The 21,229-nt window shown below is 38.6% G+C and overlaps 1 protein-coding gene across 1 annotated transcript in view; it reads right to left on the bottom strand.

Annotated features, from left to right (window-relative positions):
• The window catches only part of UNC5D (unc-5 netrin receptor D), a 171,415-nt gene that overhangs the window by 77,965 nt on the left and 72,221 nt on the right, over positions 1-21,229 (bottom strand). The window contains exons 2-4 of the mRNA XM_026122357.2: positions 20,543-20,761; positions 14,952-15,095; positions 10,129-10,232 (exon numbers count right to left, since the gene is read on the bottom strand). Of these exons, the coding sequence (XP_025978142.2) occupies positions 10,129-10,232; positions 14,952-15,095; positions 20,543-20,761 (467 nt within the window). The remainder of the gene's footprint in view (positions 1-10,128; positions 10,233-14,951; positions 15,096-20,542; positions 20,762-21,229) is intronic.

The raw sequence follows: 21,229 nt of genomic DNA, 5'->3' as shown, positions 1-21,229 counted from the left end.
TTTTTTATACTCCTCCCTGCCAAATAAGAGAAGCTTCAAAAAACTGAAGAGAACAGATGAGAGAGCAACCATTTAGAGAAAAAATTCAAAGTAAAGATCAGCTGAGAAGGAAAGAATATGTCAGGAAATTCACTTGAGTAGATGTATAGAAGAAGAAACAAAAGGTCTCATTATATATTTTACTCTATAAAATGGAGCACTTCTTAAAGAACATCTGAATTACATGAATGGAAAGCAAAATCAGTTTGTACCACTTGTTGACAGAACTACACTGTAGCTCTGACTTCAGCATATTACTCCTTGAGAGATCTCAAGATGGCCTGCACAATTGCTTCTTGATAAACCTTTTTCCAGGTTTAGGATGAACCAAGAGAAGACGCCCAAGAACTTGGAGGTGGGAGGGGGGAAATCAGGAGAGACTATCAAAATCCATTAGGCACCATACCTTCTCTCTTTTTTGTTTTTAAATATGGTTTTCCTTTTAAATAGGTTTTCCTCTATAATACTTCATTTCTTGCTCTCTCTTTCTTTGATAACAACACGCTAGCTAAGTTATTTACAAACTGCTGGCTGACAGATACTAATTGAGCCCTCCTTTTCCAAAAGCCAGCATGTTGAGTCCATCAATCTTCCTAGCTGTTACATACAACTTCTCTGGAGTACTTGAGATCTTCTGTCATTGTGTTTTATGTATAATTTCTCAATTTCTTCCATTCATTTCAATTGACTGAGAAGGTGAGGAGGCATCTTCATGCGGGTTCTGTCAACGTTCACTCTTGGGGCATCTGTTTTGCCAACACCACCTTGCAGCTATTGCTTTCAAACACACCCTTCTAATTCACTGCTTTCTTGTGCTTCTTCAAAATTATCAGAAAGGCAAGAAGAGTAGGCACAACTGTGAAAACACCTGAAGTGTGCACTTTATCAGCACTGCATGCTGAATCTGATGACTTAGAAGTTAGCTGGGCTCAGAGAAGGGAAGCAGTGTAATCAGATTCAGAGCTTTTCTGCTAAAAAGTACTGTCAAAACCACGAATTCAGAAAAAACTAGTAAACAAAAAAACTGAAAAATGCCCAGACTGGTTTTGAAACAGACATAAACATGATCTCCCATACATGACCTAAGCTATGCCTCATCTGCTCCAAGCAGTCTTGGTTTCACATTTTCAAGGCTCAACTGTGGCCATTTGTAAGCCACACACAGGACTTAAGAGCTTGGCTGAAGTTGAATGCAGGGTTTATTTTATGCAAGACAACAGATAACTCCTGGACCTTCCTGGGAATAATATAAAGTAATAAAATAAGCTTACACAATAATAAGTGCCGCACACACATATATAGAAAATGTAGCACTATGCACTGGATAAAAACATACAAGCCAAGTATGACAAGCTCAGCTAAAGATACCCCTTCAGAGAGCTTAATGAAGATTCTTTGAATATATCCAGGGCCTATATAATTCAGGTTTTCCAGAGCCAGCTTAAAAATCAATCTATCAATTTACTGGCCAGATTTTCTTTCTTTCTTTATTTGTGAACAGAAAAGCTATCAGACCTTGCCTACAGAGTGACTCAAGCTGCTCTCCTATGCATTCTTCTGAGGCTGTTTTTCAAAGTTAACTTCATAGCAGGCTCTGTTTCAGAAACAGTAAGAAACTATATGTGAGTTTTTTGAATTAGTTTCATATGTAAGGCTTTCGGTTTTGGCAAAGAGGCTACCTGAAGCCTTCTTCTAGCTTCATCTCGAGCTACAATCCGTGTCCCATCCCAGCAATGATAAGAGCTACAGGGCTTGCACAAGAAAACTGCATGGAAATTCCACTTTAACAAAGTACTTTGTATTGTTCATGGTGATCTCCTGTAACTGACTGAAACTTATTCTGCCTTAGCAGCTCAGAACATTTCCCTTCTCTTCCATCAGAGGTTGTTCATGGTTTGGGCATTAATGCTGGCTGTGACAACGAGTGCATAAGCTTCCCGGTCTGCACCAGACCCAGTATTCATTCATTCAAGAAGCTACGGTAAAGCTTGTTTTCTAATAACAGAATAGTGTACGTGGGACAGGAGGAGGAAGCAGTTGCAAGTTCCAGATTAGTCAGACCAGCAGATATCGCAGCTCGAAGGAACGCATCATGTACTATATCACTGCCAACAGCACTTTTTAATGGAGCGGAGCTCTTCCTCCCTGGGTAGCTGATGCTTTCCTCACAAAAGTTCCCAAAACAAGCTTTACAGAATCAGCAAGGTTAGCCTTGTAAAGAGATGCAGATAATCAACAATGGCAAGGATAAAGATGTTGCTCTGGCAAACTCAATACTCAACTCTGCTTTTTCAGGGAGAGGAGAACTTAGCACCACTTCCCTCATTTTCATCCTGCCAATGTAAATCAGAAATAGCTCCACTGATGTCCATGGAGACAAACAGTCTCAGCAAGAAGAGAATCAGGCCCAGAGATCTGAGCCCAAGGCACCCACCTGGCAGTCTAACAAAAATCACTAGCAGACATGGATTCAACAGACAATTTAGCTGACTCCTATGCTATACCACAACCGCCTTTTCGCATACACTCCAAGCTAAATGAGGCCCCTATTGCACACAATTAATAAACATATCTATGGGGAAAATCTGTTGTGGGGATTGAAAGCCAGAACTGTCTCTTCCTTAGGCCAACTCTGCATCAACAGTGAAAGAAATGGCTCTGATCCCACCAAGCCTTTGCCAGCAGAGACTCTGTTATATTTAAATCAACATTTGCCACAGCAGGGGATTATCAGATGCTCAGCTTAAATGCTGCATTTTCTTTTTTGTTGTGATGTTTAGCTCATAAAAACTGAATTTATTTGGGTTGGTGCTGACGCCTATGAGCACAGCTGCTCACCAACTCTGTTTTGCTTCCTATGCCAATGCATGAGAATTTAAAACCTCTTCCGAATCTGCCTACTGTCAGGATTTGGGTTTTCTTACTCTTACTGCAGTGGCAATGCACCCAAAATGCCCCAACCCCCCAGCAACCTCCCAAAGTGGAGATGTGCAGAATTTCCTTATGTTCCTTTCTTCAGAAGGCAAACTATAGAGATTGGAAACCTGCTAATGAAGGCAGCAGAGACAGAAATAGAGCGGACTAGAGGGCTGGAGACAGCTAATTGCTGGACCTGCATAAAACCTGACAGGCAGCACATCCTAGGAGCAGAGCTAAGGGGTTCCAAAACAGATGGTACATGGTATCTGTTGTTAGACTTAGAGGTAGGGGCCTGTCCTGCCCATGCTTACTGCTACAGAATTCAAAATGGTTTCATAATTCACTAAGGCTGTCTAAATGATATGAAAGGGTAAAACAATAGGTGACACATCACTTACTCAGTTTTTGTGACTGCTGTTGCCACATGAGGATTTATCAGTAGTAAAATCAGACATGTTTAATAGTATTTCACGCACAAGAGATGGACTTCATTACATGAAGACTGTAATCAAATTCTTGGAAAAGGATCACAGATTTAGAGAGATGCTGCTTATACATATCCGTTACTTAAGACCTAGCTGACACAAGCAACTGAAATTTGCTGCTAAATGAATCAAGACAGTAGAGTGCATTTCAAAGCAACATTAAAATCAGCGCTTGCCTCAGCAGGATTTGGCGCTCTTGATTCATGCCTATACAACATTAAAGCTGAATTAGAATACTGCAGTTCTTTATTTGTAGTCCTCCTTGATTGTTTGCCTTTACTAATGTATTATTCAGCTTAAAAACTATTTACTAAAACCGAACTGTGTGAGCACGCAGAGCACTGACAATGTTACATTAGCTTCCATTATCCGTAAATTAATTTATACAAGCAAAGCTTTAAACCATATGAGGTTTGGATACATTTAAACCAACGATCCAAACCTTTAATCCCTATTCTCCCAACTTCTTTTAATGTATATATTGTGTGTGGAAATTCGTACATAAGGCAAACTTAATCCAGATATTTTCATCACGACTGATATCATGGGATACTGAAGACTTACTAATCCTAGGACAGGTGGTAGAAAAAGATCTAGAGGAATTCTCTCTAAAGAATCTCTCTCGGTGAGGTTTGATTAGTCTTGACCACTACATGATCTCTCCCAAAAGATGAGTACCAAGAGGCACCTTTGGCAGAGATGCTGGCTACGATGGCATCGCAGGAATTTTCAAATTTGGATGCCTAATGTTGCTACTCAGTCAAACACTTTCTCCTGCACAAAGCACAGTAAGAGGTTGCCACAGCTGGTACATAGTGGCATATATATGCCTGGGAACCCTTGATTTATTTAGTAACTACCACCTTTGCTCACTAAGAACTAAGCTGAGATCCACTAACTGATTTTTAAACAAGGAAAAGTTAGCAGGGGTTAAAATCACTTAGGTAAGAATATTTGGAAAGTGACTAGAAATGTGGAAAGGAATACTGGGAAATAAAGGCTTTCACTCCTGATATTTCAAAGAAACCCTGCCTTCCACTTCTTTTAGGAACAATGACTTCAGACTTTTAGGATTAAGTGCCGATTTAGGTCATTTATATCAAGAACATTTATTTTTAATGCTTCTATCCTCAGATTTAACAAACCTTCGGCACCTTTAAGGTGCAGAAAAACAATTCCAGAGACGAAGATTTATATTGTTGTTAATGGGGGCAGGCTCACATAAATAACTGAGCTGAACTTAAATTTCATTCCAGTTGTAAAGTGTCTGCCTCTTATTGAACAGTACTGCATTATTACAGTTTTGACTGTATCAGTCATTCAGACCAGTCAGTCAGAAATAAATCACTAGATTAGCCTGTGACTATGGCAAGCATGGGAAATGTGAGCTCTTTGGGAAAATAATGTTCCTGAACTTGATGGAACAGAATGATCAGGATCTTTTCCAAGGCATTCAGACAGATACTGGCATGATGACCTGAAAGACGCATGAGTCTCCTCTCTAGCCTGTTTTCTGTTTGCATTTCTAGGTCCGTGCAGAGTATGGATAAAACAAACAAAACAAACCAACCAAAAACCCCAACAATGCCACACTGAATACCTATTTAGCATGTAATGAAACAGAAGACAAGCTTCCATAGTTACTTCAAGCCTTATGTTTTCATCTAGGGCTTCATCCGAACTTGAATGAAATCAACTCTAGGATCAGAGCTATAGATATCATTGCCGGCACTGGGTTTTGAAACCTTCTTCACTTCTCAGTACCCACATGCACGCTACATAACAATTACTGATACAGAAGAAGACTCACTGGCTGTCTCAGTTATTTCCCATCCAAGTGTTGAACAGGGCTGGTCTTCCTTAACTTGAAAAATCAAAAGAGCTTATAACCTCAAACTTACTGCCACAGACCAGACCCATTATTCTGACACCTAGTTTCTAAAGACGTTGAATTATTCTGAGTAGACTGTTTACCTCAATAAGCATAGAGCTAGCCTTGCATACTGAGCCTTTATGTGAAATTTCATTGTCCAAAGCAGTATGACCTGTTAAGATTTACAGGCTTTATTAGCAGCAATAACAATTTTATAATCAACATCAGTAAATCAGGGTTTATTGAGAACTCTACAACTCTAATCTGTAGAAAACAATTAAAATGTCAGCTTTTCATTGGATATAATTCCTAACCTTCATAAAAGAAAGATATTCTGTTTAAATGTTGAGTGTAAAGCAGTGCAGTTCAGAATGATAAATTTTTCTGAAAACACATTGGTTTTCTGCTAAACAATGAGTAAGTAACCAAGCAAATCAATCATCATCTTTAATTAGGACCACGCTCATAAATAATAGGGTAAGAAAAAATGAACATACATAATATAGAAGTATAAATTCTGTTTTGTGCATTGGTTCCATGTGACCTCTGAACTGTAAGACTGCCAGCTCTAAAAGCTTTGACTCCTCTCACGATACTTGATGTTTTCTCTAAGTCCTAGCCTCTGCAATGAAGAAATAACTTGAAAGTCTCAGATTTGATTAAAAATATGGATAAATTTTCAGTTTACAGTTGTAGAAAAAATCAGAAAATGAGTAATTCAAATACTACTGTTTTTAATCTTTTGTCTTTTAAGCAACTCTCACAGCCTTTGGAGGTTTATGTGAGAGCTACAAACATGTAGTTAGGCTGCCAGTTCTGTTTCAGGTAGCTGTGACTTGTAGAGCTGCTCTATGCTTCACACCAAGCCCCACCTCCCCCATCACCCTTCTCTGACATTTCAGTAATTGGTTTTATGAAATGAAGACGTTCTTTACCAATATCTCAGGGCCCTAACACCAATTCTTATAACAGTGATAAACACCAACAGCACCAAATCTTTATACTGAGAATAAATGCTGTGTAACCTGCAGTGACATCAGTTACTCCTTATGCTAAACTTCACTTAAGCACTTGCAGCTGCCCACAAAACAGACTCACTTCCTTCTCCACACAGCAAGAAGGAACACAGCTGCTGTCTCCCAGCAGAACAAAACCTTGTGTCATGTTAAAAAGCTCACTGCTTCATACACCTGTAGATGTCTGTCTTTCTTCAGATGTGCTAATCCAAATCCTATAAAAGCTTAATACAGAACCTTCTGTAATCTGAAACAAATTTCCAGTCTTCATGGAAAGAACTGTATCCAACAATGGTAACAAAAGGGTTATCATTTAGAGTTTTACTTGCAACACAGCACACACACACAGTAGCCCTACTACATGCTTTCACAACATACACAGAGGAAGACACAATATACTGATCTACTGGGACAAATTTGGTCCTAGTTATTTTAAAAGGCAGCAAAATAAACAAATATATATATATATAAATAAAACCAAACCAAACAACTAAAAACCCGTTACTGAATTACTGACCATTATTGTTCAGTTCAGAATTAGGTATCAACTTCTAATTGTAAAAATCACCCTCTTTCCCAGATGACTGAATTACAGCATGGAGAGTATTATTTGACTATTTAACTACACAGAAATCGGAAAACAGCCAAATGTATGTAATCATTCAGTTCAGCAAACTATGCCTGCTAGGTTGAAGCGTATCTATTTACCCAGCAGGTCATAATTTGCTTATTTTGGTTTCAAAGAAAATGCACGAGATTTGCAAAATTTTTCAATTGAAAACTTTCTGCTAACCCTTTAAGTACTAATTTTGAGAATTAGTAGCAAAAACAGAGAGGCATGCATGGCAGCATACTATTCACTTTGTAACTGCCTTCTGTTCCCAGCTGTTTCCAACTGTTCCCAACTGTTTCCAGCCTTTTTCTTGTAAATCAGAACTTTATTTTAGGCATTTTCTTAATAAATATTCACTTTATTTTACTATAAAGTCTGTCTAGTTTTAAGGGAGGAGGTGAACGGGATGAAAGGAGTAAACTAAAGTGGAAATTCTTACCACACAGACAGTCAATCTGTCTAAGACATGACACACTGGCAATTTTCAGGGATATGCACTCGGAAAACCTGTTTAAGCAGTGCACATTTTTCTGTGAGAAAAAGGTCACTGAGGTTGCCAACTGGTGATTTTGGGGAAACTCTGCAGGCATTGGTTAGCATCCCTTCTGCAGAAAGCAGGGGCAATGAATCTCTCACAGACCAGGGATGTTTAGGCAATTACATCTTTGTCCATTTTGTTTACCAAATAGATAACCTTACCAGAACAGATATTTCAACAACGTGGGCAATTGTCTATAGTAACAGTTGTTTTAGTAACACTAAACATGAGTAAAAATAATGTACAGCTGATGTGAATGTAACAGGAGAAAGTTGTATGACAGATTGATGAATATTAGATATCTAGATACAAATTAATCTACTCCCCATCCTTATCTTTAACCTATTTTGCTTTTGGTCATTAACAGTTCTATCTGATCTTCAGAGTCTTTTGCATCCTGATTTGCTGCACTTCTCCTCCCTTTCTGAATTTTCAATTGCATCTGCCCAGTATGCTCCTTCCTAACTAACAGGACGCATGTTTCTTTGCCTGGAGTTTATTTTTCCTTGCTTCTTTTGTACCTTGAATTAGAACTTAACATAGTGATAATGGAGATAAGAGGCAAAAATAACTTCTAACTGGTAATTTTTTCCCTGTTTATCAAAAGATGGTAACAGCCACACTGCAGAGTTTGGGAGTGTAAATACAGCACAGTATTGCTGGGGCTGCACCACAGCTCTAGCCCTATAGGTGTGCCTACAATACAGCCTGGATGGGGTGACTGTTGCTCACGCAGACAGACATATGGGAGAGATTTAAACTACTGATCTCTGTCTTGCCATGGCAGCATTGGCTTCACATATCTTCCCTGTAAGTACTTAGTGGCTGAAGCATATACTGCTGTAGCAATACTACCATTGATATCCAATTAGTTTAACATCAACTTAAATCAGGCATACGTGCACAAACAGCAACTACTCAATTAGGGCAGTAACAGTCTGTTGCCTAGAAAGACCACCTAGCTGCACAGCTGTTACTTCTGCAGCCACACATCATCATCTTTTGTAAATGATGGTATGACAGTGTTGTTTTTGTTTCTTTAATTGCTATACTAGTTTGGCCTGTTCTCCATCTCTCCAAGTCCTGCATATCCTTCTGTTTAGGCAGGCAATCTGCTTCACTGGTAAATACAACACCACAATCTGGCAGGAGAAGCCTCAGAAAGTTAGCCATTAGACAAGCTCTCTGCTGAACTGGAAGGCAGAGTGCGTAACAGCAGGACTCCTGACCAAAATCATCTCTACTTCAATTTCACGAGTTTCAGTGAAGTAGCATCACAGCTTAGATGTAAAGTAGTAGCTTTATCCTCAGCCTTTTAAAGACAGTTATTATGAAGACAAGCATTCATTCAGCTCCAGAGACCTTACAGTCTAAACTGGCTATGCAAAAATGCAAGGGGGGGAAAAAAGAAAAAAGACAGAAAGTACTTGCAGAATGCTTATCTTGTAGTAGTCACTCCCTCTCACCCAATATGGAAAGGATTTTTGTCCTTAGAAAATAGCATTTTCAAACTAGAATAAATATTCAACTATTCAAAGAGATCATTAGGAAAAGAGAGCTTTTATGTGAGATGTGAACATTATACATGATATTGCATGTGCTGTTCCAATCTACTATTTTGGAAATCGGTAGCTAGGTGAGGAAAAGGGGGACAACATTCATCTCAGCACTTCCTTATTAAATAACTGCATATTCCATCTAAACAAAAAAAACAAATGAAACCCCAAAACTTTAAAAATAATCTGTCACTTCATTTTTAAAGTGCAATTATAGACCAACATCAAGACAAAGGCTTTAAATACCCCAAATCCATCCCAATCCAAACTCCAAAACAGGGAAGATAATATATATACTAATTGAAAGAAAAGTATGAAACAGAGAAACAACTTTACTCAAGAACAATGCTGCATATAGCTGATTAGCTGCAAAACACTTTCAACATAGAGAGCCCTGGAAGTATGGAATATCACTGTTACTACTAGTCAAATAGTTCTTTACATTCACCTTTCATAATTTCAGAGCAGAAAGATACCACCTACCAGTCTGCTTTTTGATAAGTAAGAGGAGTTCGATGCCATGCTATCCCTCCACAATTGTATTTTTTTTTTTTAGCATGTCAAGCGTATTTTTTAAACACAACCCATTTAGAACATCTTCCCCTATAGACTAGTCTGGCTCCTACCATTTTGAAGCCTCTCCATTAGTTCTTGTTTAGATTCAGCTTTGTTGACAAAAAGCATATTTAAAGCTAAATGGAAAAAAACAATAATTTGCAGTAGATTTTCTCTCTTCAGCAACCATCTATCAGAACCTTTTAATTTTGTTTTATTTTTCAATGAAAAAAAGTCATTTATGACCAAATGAAGAAAAGCAACAACCTACTGTCATTTTTAAAGCATAACACTTGAAAACCTGTATCAAAAATAGGAGTTTTTCAGCAAATATTCATGACTTCTGATAAAAACCCATATTTTGTTAAACTTATTTAATCAAAAATACGTATTTAAGCAGCCCAGGAAAGAACAGTGTAACCAGTACTTGACCTTGAAAACCACATGCTACCTAAGCCGTCTTTGCTTCCCTTCTCATTTCTAACCAGCCTGCGAGGTATCAGCAAGCAGCAGTGACACAGTACAAAACCTCACCTCAGCTGCAGGAACTCCCTCAGGCGGCCGACAGTGGAGAACAATCATCCCTTCGATAGGAACCTCCTTCCCTTGTGGGTCTTGCTCAAAGTTTTTCCGTAAATCTGTGGAGAGTTTAATGCAATCATTCATTCTATCTCCAGTGCAGCTTATCTGGATAAATATAGAGTTCAAATGCTGGGATATAGGTATTTTAAAACCATTCCTCCTTACACAATACTAGGTAGACCACAGAAGTCAGCAACAATATGGCTCTGTCACATTCTTCTCTTAAGTATGTATGTAAAGCACTGGACAACTGAAAGTTAATTCATCTTCCACAGAGGAAGAAAGCAGGGGAGATCCTATCATCTTTGGCTTTGTTTCTGTATGTTAACCTTTAAGAAATCATCTGTTTGTGGCTATACAAACAATATTACAACTCACTAACCCCATGTTTTCAGTGCTGCATGTCATCTCTCAAGCCACTGCTTTCCAAAATGGGAGAATTAAATGCTAGAAAAGCCACATGGTATTGTTACGATGTGCTGTTTGACTAGGGAGCATTGTTGCTTTGTATTTTAAACAGAGGGAGTAGCTATGGTATTGCAGGCTCTTGTAGGCTGACAAATGTTAAATAAACTCTAGCAGAGCGAATCCAAGACTGGGTGAATAATTTTAAGTGTAAGCTACTTCAGGTGAGTGGCATGCTACTTTAGGGGAATGGCAGGGTATTTTATAAAATGTTCTATGTTGCACGTTTTGTTTAGATCGCCTACATACTGCGAGCAGTAGGGAACGACAGTAAAGGATTGAAAACAATCTATCCACTTCCAAATATCAAAAGAAAAAATCTGACTGCTGGAAGGAGGCTATGTAATCTAGCATGAACGAAAGAGAGAGAAAATCAACTTAAGGTTTGCCTAGAAGGATTCCAGTAGATGTGCAAATTAGGACACCTACCATAAGCAGTATGCTAACATGGAGTTATCCATAAATATTCATTTACCTGCCATTTTGATGATGACATGATGTTGGACCCCTGTCCATGTCTGGATTTCACTCATTTTTTCTATTCCATGTTGGGGATATAGAATTAGTAGATATTTCAGTATATATTGACCTTAGACCAAATTGCATGTGAACAACTCTTGATCTTATCTCCACGAGCAGAGCAGGGACTGCAGAGATGAGGACCTGCTGAGCAAAGTGGAAGTCTGCATGCCTAAACGACTCCCATCTCTGGCCTAAAATCCAGGCATAAGAGCAAGATCAGAGGGTTTTGCTTTATAGTTGACTGCGACGCAAGAGAGAAAGCCAGGGAGGTGAGGTATTACCTTCAACACTTTAAAACAGACCTGAAAAAACATTTTTTCCAAAATTCCTCCCCATGCAGCACATGAGGTGTTGCCTAAAAGACCCAGATCCTCATTTTCTTTTTTCCTATTAAGGAAAAACACTAGCACAGCAGAAACTACGTACTTAGATGAGAACAAGTAGCCCTGTGGCTCCATCATAGCCAGGCACGAAAGAAAGATGCTAACAATGCATGTATTTTCCTTTTTACGATTCTTTGTTAATGTTGATTTTTTTCACGTAGATAACCCATCCATTTTTCAGTACTCTATTTAAAAATCATCCATTAAAATTTAGGGTACAGTTGTGCCTGTGTCTTTATTAAGAGAAAAATTGAGTAAGCTCCATCTTCTCATTTTATCTGCATTCCACACTCCCCTAAAGAAAGTTACCTCTTTTTTCAGAGAAATAAAAAGTGTAGACTCACGATTCAGAATCTCTAGGCTCTAAGTGCAATAAATAAATAGATAATGCCATACTATGCAACACAGTAACAGGTGCTATGAAAAAGCTCGGAAATGAAATAGTTAAGGGTTCTTAAGGGATTTAGGTTCTTTAAGGGATTTATAGACATCCACTGGCAGCTATTCATTTCTTTCCATCTGGACTACCAGCAAATCCCATCATCTCTGCACTCAAGAAGTGCTGTTCCCTTTTCATAAAAAACACAGCTTTAAGTAAAAGTAGCATAGCAAATGGCCAGTACAGGAACACCATTCTCAGTTGCAACATTCAGCCACACTCAGTATATTACATAAAGTAAAGAATGAAGAGCATTCTCTGGAGTGCCTGCTAGGTTAATAAGATATCTGCAGTTATGGCTGGCAGCTGGGGATGTGGTTGCAGAAGATCTGGTATGATAGTGATGGGTTTAAAAGTCCCAACACACAGCTCCACCTGTTTATGCTCATTTTGTTTTTTACTCATATTGCCATGTTATGGGGTTGGGAAATCACAGTGCAGAGAAAAGTCAATAAAAATTCAGTTCGGAATAATAGTCCTTTGCAGCTCAGCAATATGGAGGAATTATCAGCTCATTCAATGTTATGACAGTTAATGCAGTGAAATAAAAAATTGAATTTACACATATTTACACATTTAAATTAAATCAGCCAACAAAAAAATTTGTCATTTATAAAAATCAAGGAGTTGTTACATGGTCCCATTACTTAACCTGAGTGTTTTATTTTCAGTTAACCTGTTAAAGAGCATAACTGTAGAAAAAAAGTTTTATCAATAATTGCTTGAACAGTATCCAAGTTGCCATTCAGAGTTCCTTGCTTAATCACCCCCACTCCACCCCAAAAAAGTCTCTCTCCCATCTCTTTACAGTTTGTTACCATCATTTCCTGGGACGAGGCCTTTAAAGACCTGAACTGGTGATTTAAAGGAAAAGGGTTCATGAGAGCTTGGGGGAAAAGTAATTTCCTGAATTCACTGCTAGCAGCACTGCTGCAAAAAGATGGTTCAGGCTCTGATTCTGTTAGAACAATGTGGCAGATCTAATTCCAAGGTAAAAATTGGATGCGGCTTTGAGTATCTCCACAGTCTCATAAAACTGTATTATAACAATTTTATTTAGGTTCTGTCCTTTTGATGTCCCTCTTGGTACGATGGCATTTCTTGCATTTTCCATTTATTCTTCTTTCAAACAATGATCTGTTGATTGTGAACGATAACACTACAGCATCCTGTCTCAGACATGAAGACCAGAGATGGACTGAGTCTGAGCACTTTTTATCTTGCGACAAATGCCCTCTGCTCCCCACTATACTAAAAATTCTGGAATGATCCATCTGTGCTCAAAGAAATGATTTTACAAAAAAAAGAAAAAACCACAACCACGCACACACACACACACACCCCTAAGTAATCTATAGTGTTATTTATTATTTAACATTTGTCAGCCTACAAGAGCCTGCAATACCATTGCTACTCCCTCTGTTTAAAATAAAAAGCAACAATGCTCCCTAGAAACAGCGATGGCAACTACAATAACCACGTGGCCTTCATCAAAGTTACCCCTAGTAACAAATCCATCCCTGTTTGGTATGACTTGGAAAGAGAGCTATTTTAACTGAGTAATTCCCTACTCTGCATAGCGGGATTCCTTTCTAATCCCATTAGGACAAGCAGCAGAGATACAGCATGGTTTGTAAGTAGTTTAAAAGCTCAGCATAACTATGTAGGTCCAACTTTTTAAATACTGGGTATCACACACCATGTTTGACACAGCTTCATAGGCCACATCACAGGCTCCAAGTTCAAAACATAAGGCCTTGCAGAAGGAATGGGAAAAAGTAGTTGTTAGCATCTGGGTAACACACAAGCATCACATACATTCCCATCTGCCTCTAGTGACATTAGGTCACAGCCAGGAGGGCAGTGAGATGGAATCCTCCTACTAGCCATAAGTCTGACAAAGTGGATTTTTATTAGCTTGCTTTCCCCACAAGGAGAGCTGATCCTCTGGTGTAAATGGGAAGCATGTGCTGAACTTGTAACTTCTTCATTACAACACATGCAATACACGGCCTGACTTTGAGAAGCTTTTGTTCAAATTTCCAGTCCATCAATGAAATGCAAGAACAATAGTTTTCCATTGTTATATAAAATAAATTATTTCTAATCCTCTTTATCACCTGTTTCGATGACAGATTCAACCACCTAATCTATGTTTCACAGCAACTGTATAGTAAAAAGGTGCAAGACCACCTACCTGGTCTATGAATACTTTTATTATCAGATTGACCTGACCTTTCAGTAATGGCTCTTATAAGTGTCTATATGAACAGCACTTGAACTTTTTTTTTTTTCTAAACAATGTATGCTTAGTCCCATTAAGAAAAGACAGAACTTCCAGATACGTCTGAGTTCCATTAAGAGTGCTTGTATCTCATTTTCTCAAAGAGTGGAGGGAAGATATTTTTTCCTCCATTGATTGAAATTATCCCATTTTTCCTATTTTCATTTCACTTTCCCCTTACCTTATGACCCCTGACAAACAATGATATGCTTCGATATTCAAAATCAGATTTAAAATGCCATAATACAAAAGCTTCTACTGTATTCTTGCAGTTTTTCTGTGAAGTGTAGAATCCAGATGTTTTTAGACCCCGTCATCAACATGGAGCAAAAGGGCACTTTCCAGGGGATTTTCAATTTGCATTAACCTTTATTAATACATTGCATTGTTGCAATACTGGGCACGTGCAGCCCAGGCAGAATCCCTGAGAAACACAGACTTGCTAAGTGTAAATGCAAATCAATCAATACACATTAAGATAAAAGGGAGCTCTGAAAAAAAAAAATATGGTATGCCTTCTGTGACATTCCTACAGTATCTCACAGTGAGGACTTGCAGTGACGGCAGTACGTCTGCTTTACCCATTTTTTTTTTTATATATATATAATTAAAAAAAACCCTAAAGAACAATTTTTTCTGTACCTTACAAAACCTAGAACAGCAGAACATTTGCTCTACTCACAAGCTATACGGACAGAGGCCTTCCTACTCTTTGAGGTCCCTAGATGGCTCCATGCAACACACTGACACCAGTAATCTTCTGGCCCGTGAAAATCTTCCACCTGCTGCCTTGTCACGTTGATGAACACCTCTCGAACTTTTAAGCCTGAAGGGGAAAGATACATAAAATTAGCTTATATAGGATGTCTTACTTGGGCATAGAGCTAAGGTTAGCGAAATCTTTTCTTTCAATTAAACAATTCCATTTTTAATCAAGGCAAAGCTTTAATTACTTTGACAATAATATATTATCATTAATTAAATTCTAAAAGCCAACTAGGTCATAATGCATTAAGTTAAAAGAATTACCCACCCACTGTGGTCTTTGGAAGAATATAACACATCCTTCAGAAACCTTTTCTTTTTTTGCCTTTTTCTCCCAGAATGTTTATTTGGATTTTTACAATATACAATAAAACTGTATTCCCAGCTAATGCTCTCAGTGCCCTTGAAAGCCTATTTGAAGTACCCTGATAGGCCTGTCAGTTACCCCCAATCAAATCAAAATAGCCAGAACTATACACGTATGACAGGAACTAAACAAACGACCCACTGAATTCCTGCCTCAGTTCCAGCCATCACTGATGTGACCCAGCAGCCATTTCCTCACATAGGAGACAAATGGTATGCCTTTGTATTACAGTATGGAGAAAGCTAAACTCAATCCATTATAGTTTGGAAGGAGAAGGATATAGAGAAGAGGAATAAATTTCAAACTCCACCACTGGAGATGGTCATTTTGCCACTCTATCCTTCTGGGAAAAAAGTGAATCAACCGCAAAACTGAAGTCTTGCCTTTCTTTACAGCTGTCACAAATGGAAAAGTTTAAAACATCATAGAGACACCTTACCTGTTTTATACAGTTTTTTTCCCAAAGCATAACTCGCTAAATTCATCTGCAGTGCAAAGCTGTTGGTTGTCTACGGTAAATTTGCTTGTTGTTTCTCAAAACAAATGCATATCTTTCCCTACGTCTACACCCATGTGTCCGCCCTTAGCTCCTCAGAGCTAAAACCATTCCTCTGGAAGCTCTGGGGATCCCCTATCTCACTGCAGTAATTCTAACCCATTCCAAATGGACTTGGAGCTCACCTTTTAGAGTATCCTAATGGAGAAGTACAAAGCATTGATAATTTTATGGTCCATAAAGATTTTCTATGTGCTTGCAGGAAGAATAATCCATAACCAACATTCTTTCCTCAGACGAAAAGTCTATCTAGTATTGGCTCTAGGATTTTATGGGCAAAGAAATTCTCCAGTTTAGGCAGCTAGACAATTAGGTACTTTATGCCAATAATTCACAAAGTGTTTGGTTCAGACAAAGCTTGAAGACAAATACAAGACAACACTAAGGCGAAAGGGTGATACTGCTAAATTTCACCTGTGCCCAGGGGGTTATGTAAATGATAGCAGTCTAAGGAAATGCACAGGGCTTTTCTCATCTTTACTCCTGGCTAGCCTTGATTGAGAGGTGAGTCGTCAGGCTATGATACATTGACTTCTCAACTCCCTCAGTTTTTGAGAAATGCATAACATAGAGGATCGTGGCTCTGCAAACCTTCCTGGTACATCCATGCTAGTAACAACGGCACCTTTACACCTTTACTAATACCAAACAAAAAGTTGTTACACGTACAAGAGGAGCAGGAGTCATTCCTACACACATTGCTACTGTCAGATTCTGAGCAGTCATCATTCTCAATACAGACATTTACAGTTCCCGGTTTGTTAAGATAGAAAATCTCCAGCCTAGCTCTACCTTTCATTGATACATTTAGTTAAAATACAGCAGCCTGTATTTTCTGAATCAACTAGCATTTCATGTGTCTTGAATCAGGCAACCAAAAAGTGCATGGTTTTCAGAGGCTGGGAGGTTCAGCACTTTGAGAACGCGAGGGGTAGGAATTCAGGCCCTTTTAAAGGTCTCCCAATTTGTCAATACACCAAATAGATGCATCCAAAATAACAAAATCACAGAACTGCTGAGGTTTGAATGGACCTCTGGAGCATGTCTATTCACTGGGGAAAGTTATGCTCTGTACGCAAAAGGTACATCCATTTTCATTTCTTTTAGAAGCAACTACAGAAAGCAAACCCACTGGGGACAGAGGTATATGTTCTCTGTTTATCATTACTATGGTTCACCAATACACACCTACCCTCTGCATCTCAAGAAATGCCAGAAAAATTATTTGTAGAAAATGACAGAGAACGAAAAATCCATGCAAATAAAAACAGGCATGTCATGAACAAGATCAACACTGTACCTGTAACTTGTATAACTCTAATAAGCACTGCAAGTCCAACCCTTTAAATTATTGTGCAAATTATAACCATCATCTTTTGTTATACGGTACAGCCTTACAGAATATAAAATTATGACTATGGTACTATTATGCTAATAAGCTTTCTGCACTGCTGGATGGTTTAGTTGCAGATAGACTAATGCTGGCAGCAGATGAATAACTGCTTTCTGTGTACTAAACATAACAGAGCTGCACAGAACTTCAGCATTTGTCAGCTTTATTTGTTTAAATGAGAAAAATGCTGACAGCAGTTATTGCTGTAATCCTTTTATTTATCAGACAAGAAAATTCTAGTTACTCTTAGCAGGTCTGATCCTGTGGGAAAAGCAAAAGTTGAAATATTTTAAAACTAATTCTGAGGTGTAGGCTGCAATGTTCAGGCAAGAAAAATAAAGCAGAAGGAAATGAGTCAGACCATAACTATTTTATTTTTACCACAGTACCATCCAGTAGCTGAGGCTCTCACTTTATGAGGCAGAGTGCATACAGAAAAGTTCCTGTCCTGTCACGTTTATGGCATAAACAGAAAAGGCAGATTACAGATTATTATCTCCCTCCTGCAGCTCAGAAACTAAGGCAGGACAAGATGAAATGGTATGGTCACCAGCAGACCAATTGACTGTAGCAGCATAGGGGTGGGAACCTCTATCCACCCTAGCTGCAGCATGTGCTGGGTTGCCTGTACTGACTTTCTGCATAGGATGTCCCAAAGCCACAAGAGCAAAGACTTCAGTTCAACCTCTGCAAGCCCACCAGGCCCTGCAGTATATCCTCAGGCAGCCAGCATCAGTATTTAACTACAAAGCCATCCTTCTTCTCATGCTGCTCCTGCTCTACAAATTAATATACTGACTCCTTACTCCAAGACTATTTCTGTTCTATAAAAACAAAATCTTGTAAAATGGCATGTCATATTCAGCAGAATGACAAAATAGACCCATTGCCTACTAACAGCTGTCCTTCCTGTCCTTTTATCGGTGCACAATACTGAGCTGTAGGTAAAATCCATCAGCAACATTGTGCCTTCATGTACCATTGCCACATACTTCTTGCGTGCACCTGGCTAAGAGCTTGCTGGGAAAAATTTGTCAAGATGCTAAGATATATTTTTTGCATTTAGCCTTAAATTTTCTCTTGTTTTGGAGCCTTGATGTTATTTTTAACCACTCATCTATATATCCTCTCCGAATTTTCATCTCTTAACAAATAGTGGAAGCGTGGAAAAGGAGAGACCCATTTTCATTTAGTGTGACTCCCTTTCAATTAATACAACATCATCACACTGCTGAACCAGGGGCACGATTCTTGGCATAAAACCTAATGCAGTTTTTCACAGATGGAGGATACACAGTATTCAGATTACTGTGTATGCTTGGTAACAGACATGTTTATGCCCCAGATTTGGCTCCAAAAAATTAGGACACTGCCATTACTCACATTAAAAAAACCAAAAACAAAAAACAATAGTCTGCTGTCCACTGAAGGCTGGGGAAGAGATCCAAAATAATTCATGGATAAATCATGAGAGAGAATACGGCCATGCCTGTCCTTCAACATTTTAATGCACGTGGACTTTACTTGCACTTTTATGTTCTCAGGACCGTTACAGTAGTTTTCAGAGCACACTGAGCTTTCTGGGCCACACTTATGTTCAGGGAACAATACTTTTAGGGCTAGCTCTGACCGTGGGCTAAAATCAAACCTGCAACCTTTATATTCCATATCCCATTTTCTACGTGTATGCCTCTGTGTCTCAAGCCTCAATGTTACTGGTGCTATTAAAAGACCCTAATGCCTAACGTTGCTTTATCTTTCTTTATTCTGTTATTAATCCAAGGCTTAGAAAATGTAATTGCAGTGTTCATAAGACAGATTTTCATTCACCATATGGAAGAAAAACATTTAGGGATGACATTTCTTACATATTGATTCAGCAATGCCTTTGGAAGTAAAGGTTATGCTTATTAAATTCTTTTCAAAAGGTAACAGTAAAAATTAAAATTCATCTAGATTTGCATTTACAAAAAGCCTTTAGTATGAAATTTCTTCAGAACATGTCACTTACAAAAGAATGCCAAATACCACTGCCCGCTTTAGGAGATGTAACTTCTTTTTAAATGGCATTTTTCCCCTAAAAAGGAATTTCTTGTATTGATAGAGAGGATGTTATGCCTACACTGCTATTTCCAAGACACAGAGTTGCCTAGCAATCTTAGAATTTAGAAGGAGGAACAAAGCAATAACAAAACAAAATTGTGAAATTACAAGAGAGCGCAGCATTAAATTGGTTTGCAATACTTACCAAAATGCTTCTAAATGAGAAAGGATATAGGGTGTGCTGGGAGCACCATAAAATCTGTTGATCATTTTTCAGCTTTCTCTCTTCTCATTCTTTCCTTTTAGATACGCACTTTTACACAATGGATTTCTCCCATTTAGCTTCATTACCTCTCTAATACCTATCACCGCTGGTGTGAAGGGGAATTTCAAGTCATGCAGCATAGTGAGACCGCCATTGCTTTACAAGCTTCATCCTGGCTGAGGAGTTTCATAAAAGCATAGTTTTTCCCTCTTTGTAGTTCCTACTACATATTACGCAATCAAAATATGCAAAAATACTGTTGTCCCCAGAACTATTATTTTCTTACAGAGAGCTCACCGCCTTAGGTTAATGTTGAATCACGCCACGAATCTCCACTTTGAAAAGCTGGTGGTGCATATTCAGTTTGTTACCCTCTCTGTATATTGCCTCCTGCATCTATGTTCATTTTTCTTCCCTGTTTTCCCCACTTGTACTATGCCTCTTCTACGACGATGCGTATTTGCCTTCTTTGCCTTTCAGTTCTGCTTTTTTCTTACTTCCTCCTGTCCTCTGCTTCCCCTTTTGCATTTTGGGAAACAGCTTCTCCCAACTCTGTAAAGCTGTGTCTATACGGTACATCACAAGCTGACATGAGCTGGCTTTACCCATTCGTCAGGCCAACTAAAACCTGTTGTCGCAGTAGTGCACCAACAAGCTTCAGCTGATACACCCTGTCCTCTTAGCAAGGCTTACTGGCTGTGCTCCATGCAGAGCTGACATCAGCATATGACTTAGGAATTAGAGCTGGCTCCCACTCCAACTAAGTCACATCCACAGTTTTCCTGTTTGTCTCCAAATGTGCTCTCCTCTTCCTTGTTCTATTTTATATACTGCTAACACATACTGCAATCAAATATATTTTCAAAAGGATACATCAGTCCTACCTGTAGTCTCATCCATGCTTTCCTCAGACACATGCTCGTTTTGATGGACCCATTCACCATTACACTTGAAGAAAATCTGCATAGCTGGCATAGCTTTGCAACGTAAGACAATGGGGTTGCTTTTTATAATGTAGGCATCATCTGGTTCCTCCATAAAATGAGGCAGTGTTCCAGGAGCAGATGGAATAGACTCTGGAAGGGCTTCACTGTTATCATTTCCTGAAAGGGAAGGAAAGGAAAATATACATTTTTCATATTGTTCCACCCTATGTATCATCTAATTTATTTGACTAAATGCCATTTGGGATTTTATTATAAGCTAGTAACACCTGAAGAAAGCAACAGTTGTCAGAATTTTGTTTTGCATGGCATTGAACAGAGAGAGAGAGAGAGAGAGAGAGAGAGAGAGAGACACACAGACACAGACACACACACAAAAATTTAAATGTAAGAGCTAGCATGAAAATTGAAACATCAGAAAAATGCATCATCATTATACTCAATTTTATAGGTGGGGAACTGAGGCACAGAGAGATTAAATGGGTCACATAAGGTCAGAGAGAAAGCCTGTGGAAGAAGCAGAAATTAAACCTTATTCTCTTGAGTGACAGTCCAGTGCCTTAATTGGCAGACCTTCCTTTCTCTCAAACACTGAATTTAATTTCCTTTAGACAGTTGCTGTAGATT

Source organism: Dromaius novaehollandiae, chromosome 26 (assembly GCF_036370855.1).
Source record: "Dromaius novaehollandiae isolate bDroNov1 chromosome 26, bDroNov1.hap1, whole genome shotgun sequence".
NCBI lineage: Eukaryota > Metazoa > Chordata > Aves > Casuariiformes > Dromaiidae > Dromaius > Dromaius novaehollandiae.
Note: the sequence above shows the minus strand (reverse complement) of the source record. Positions and strands in the feature narration are given on the sequence as shown.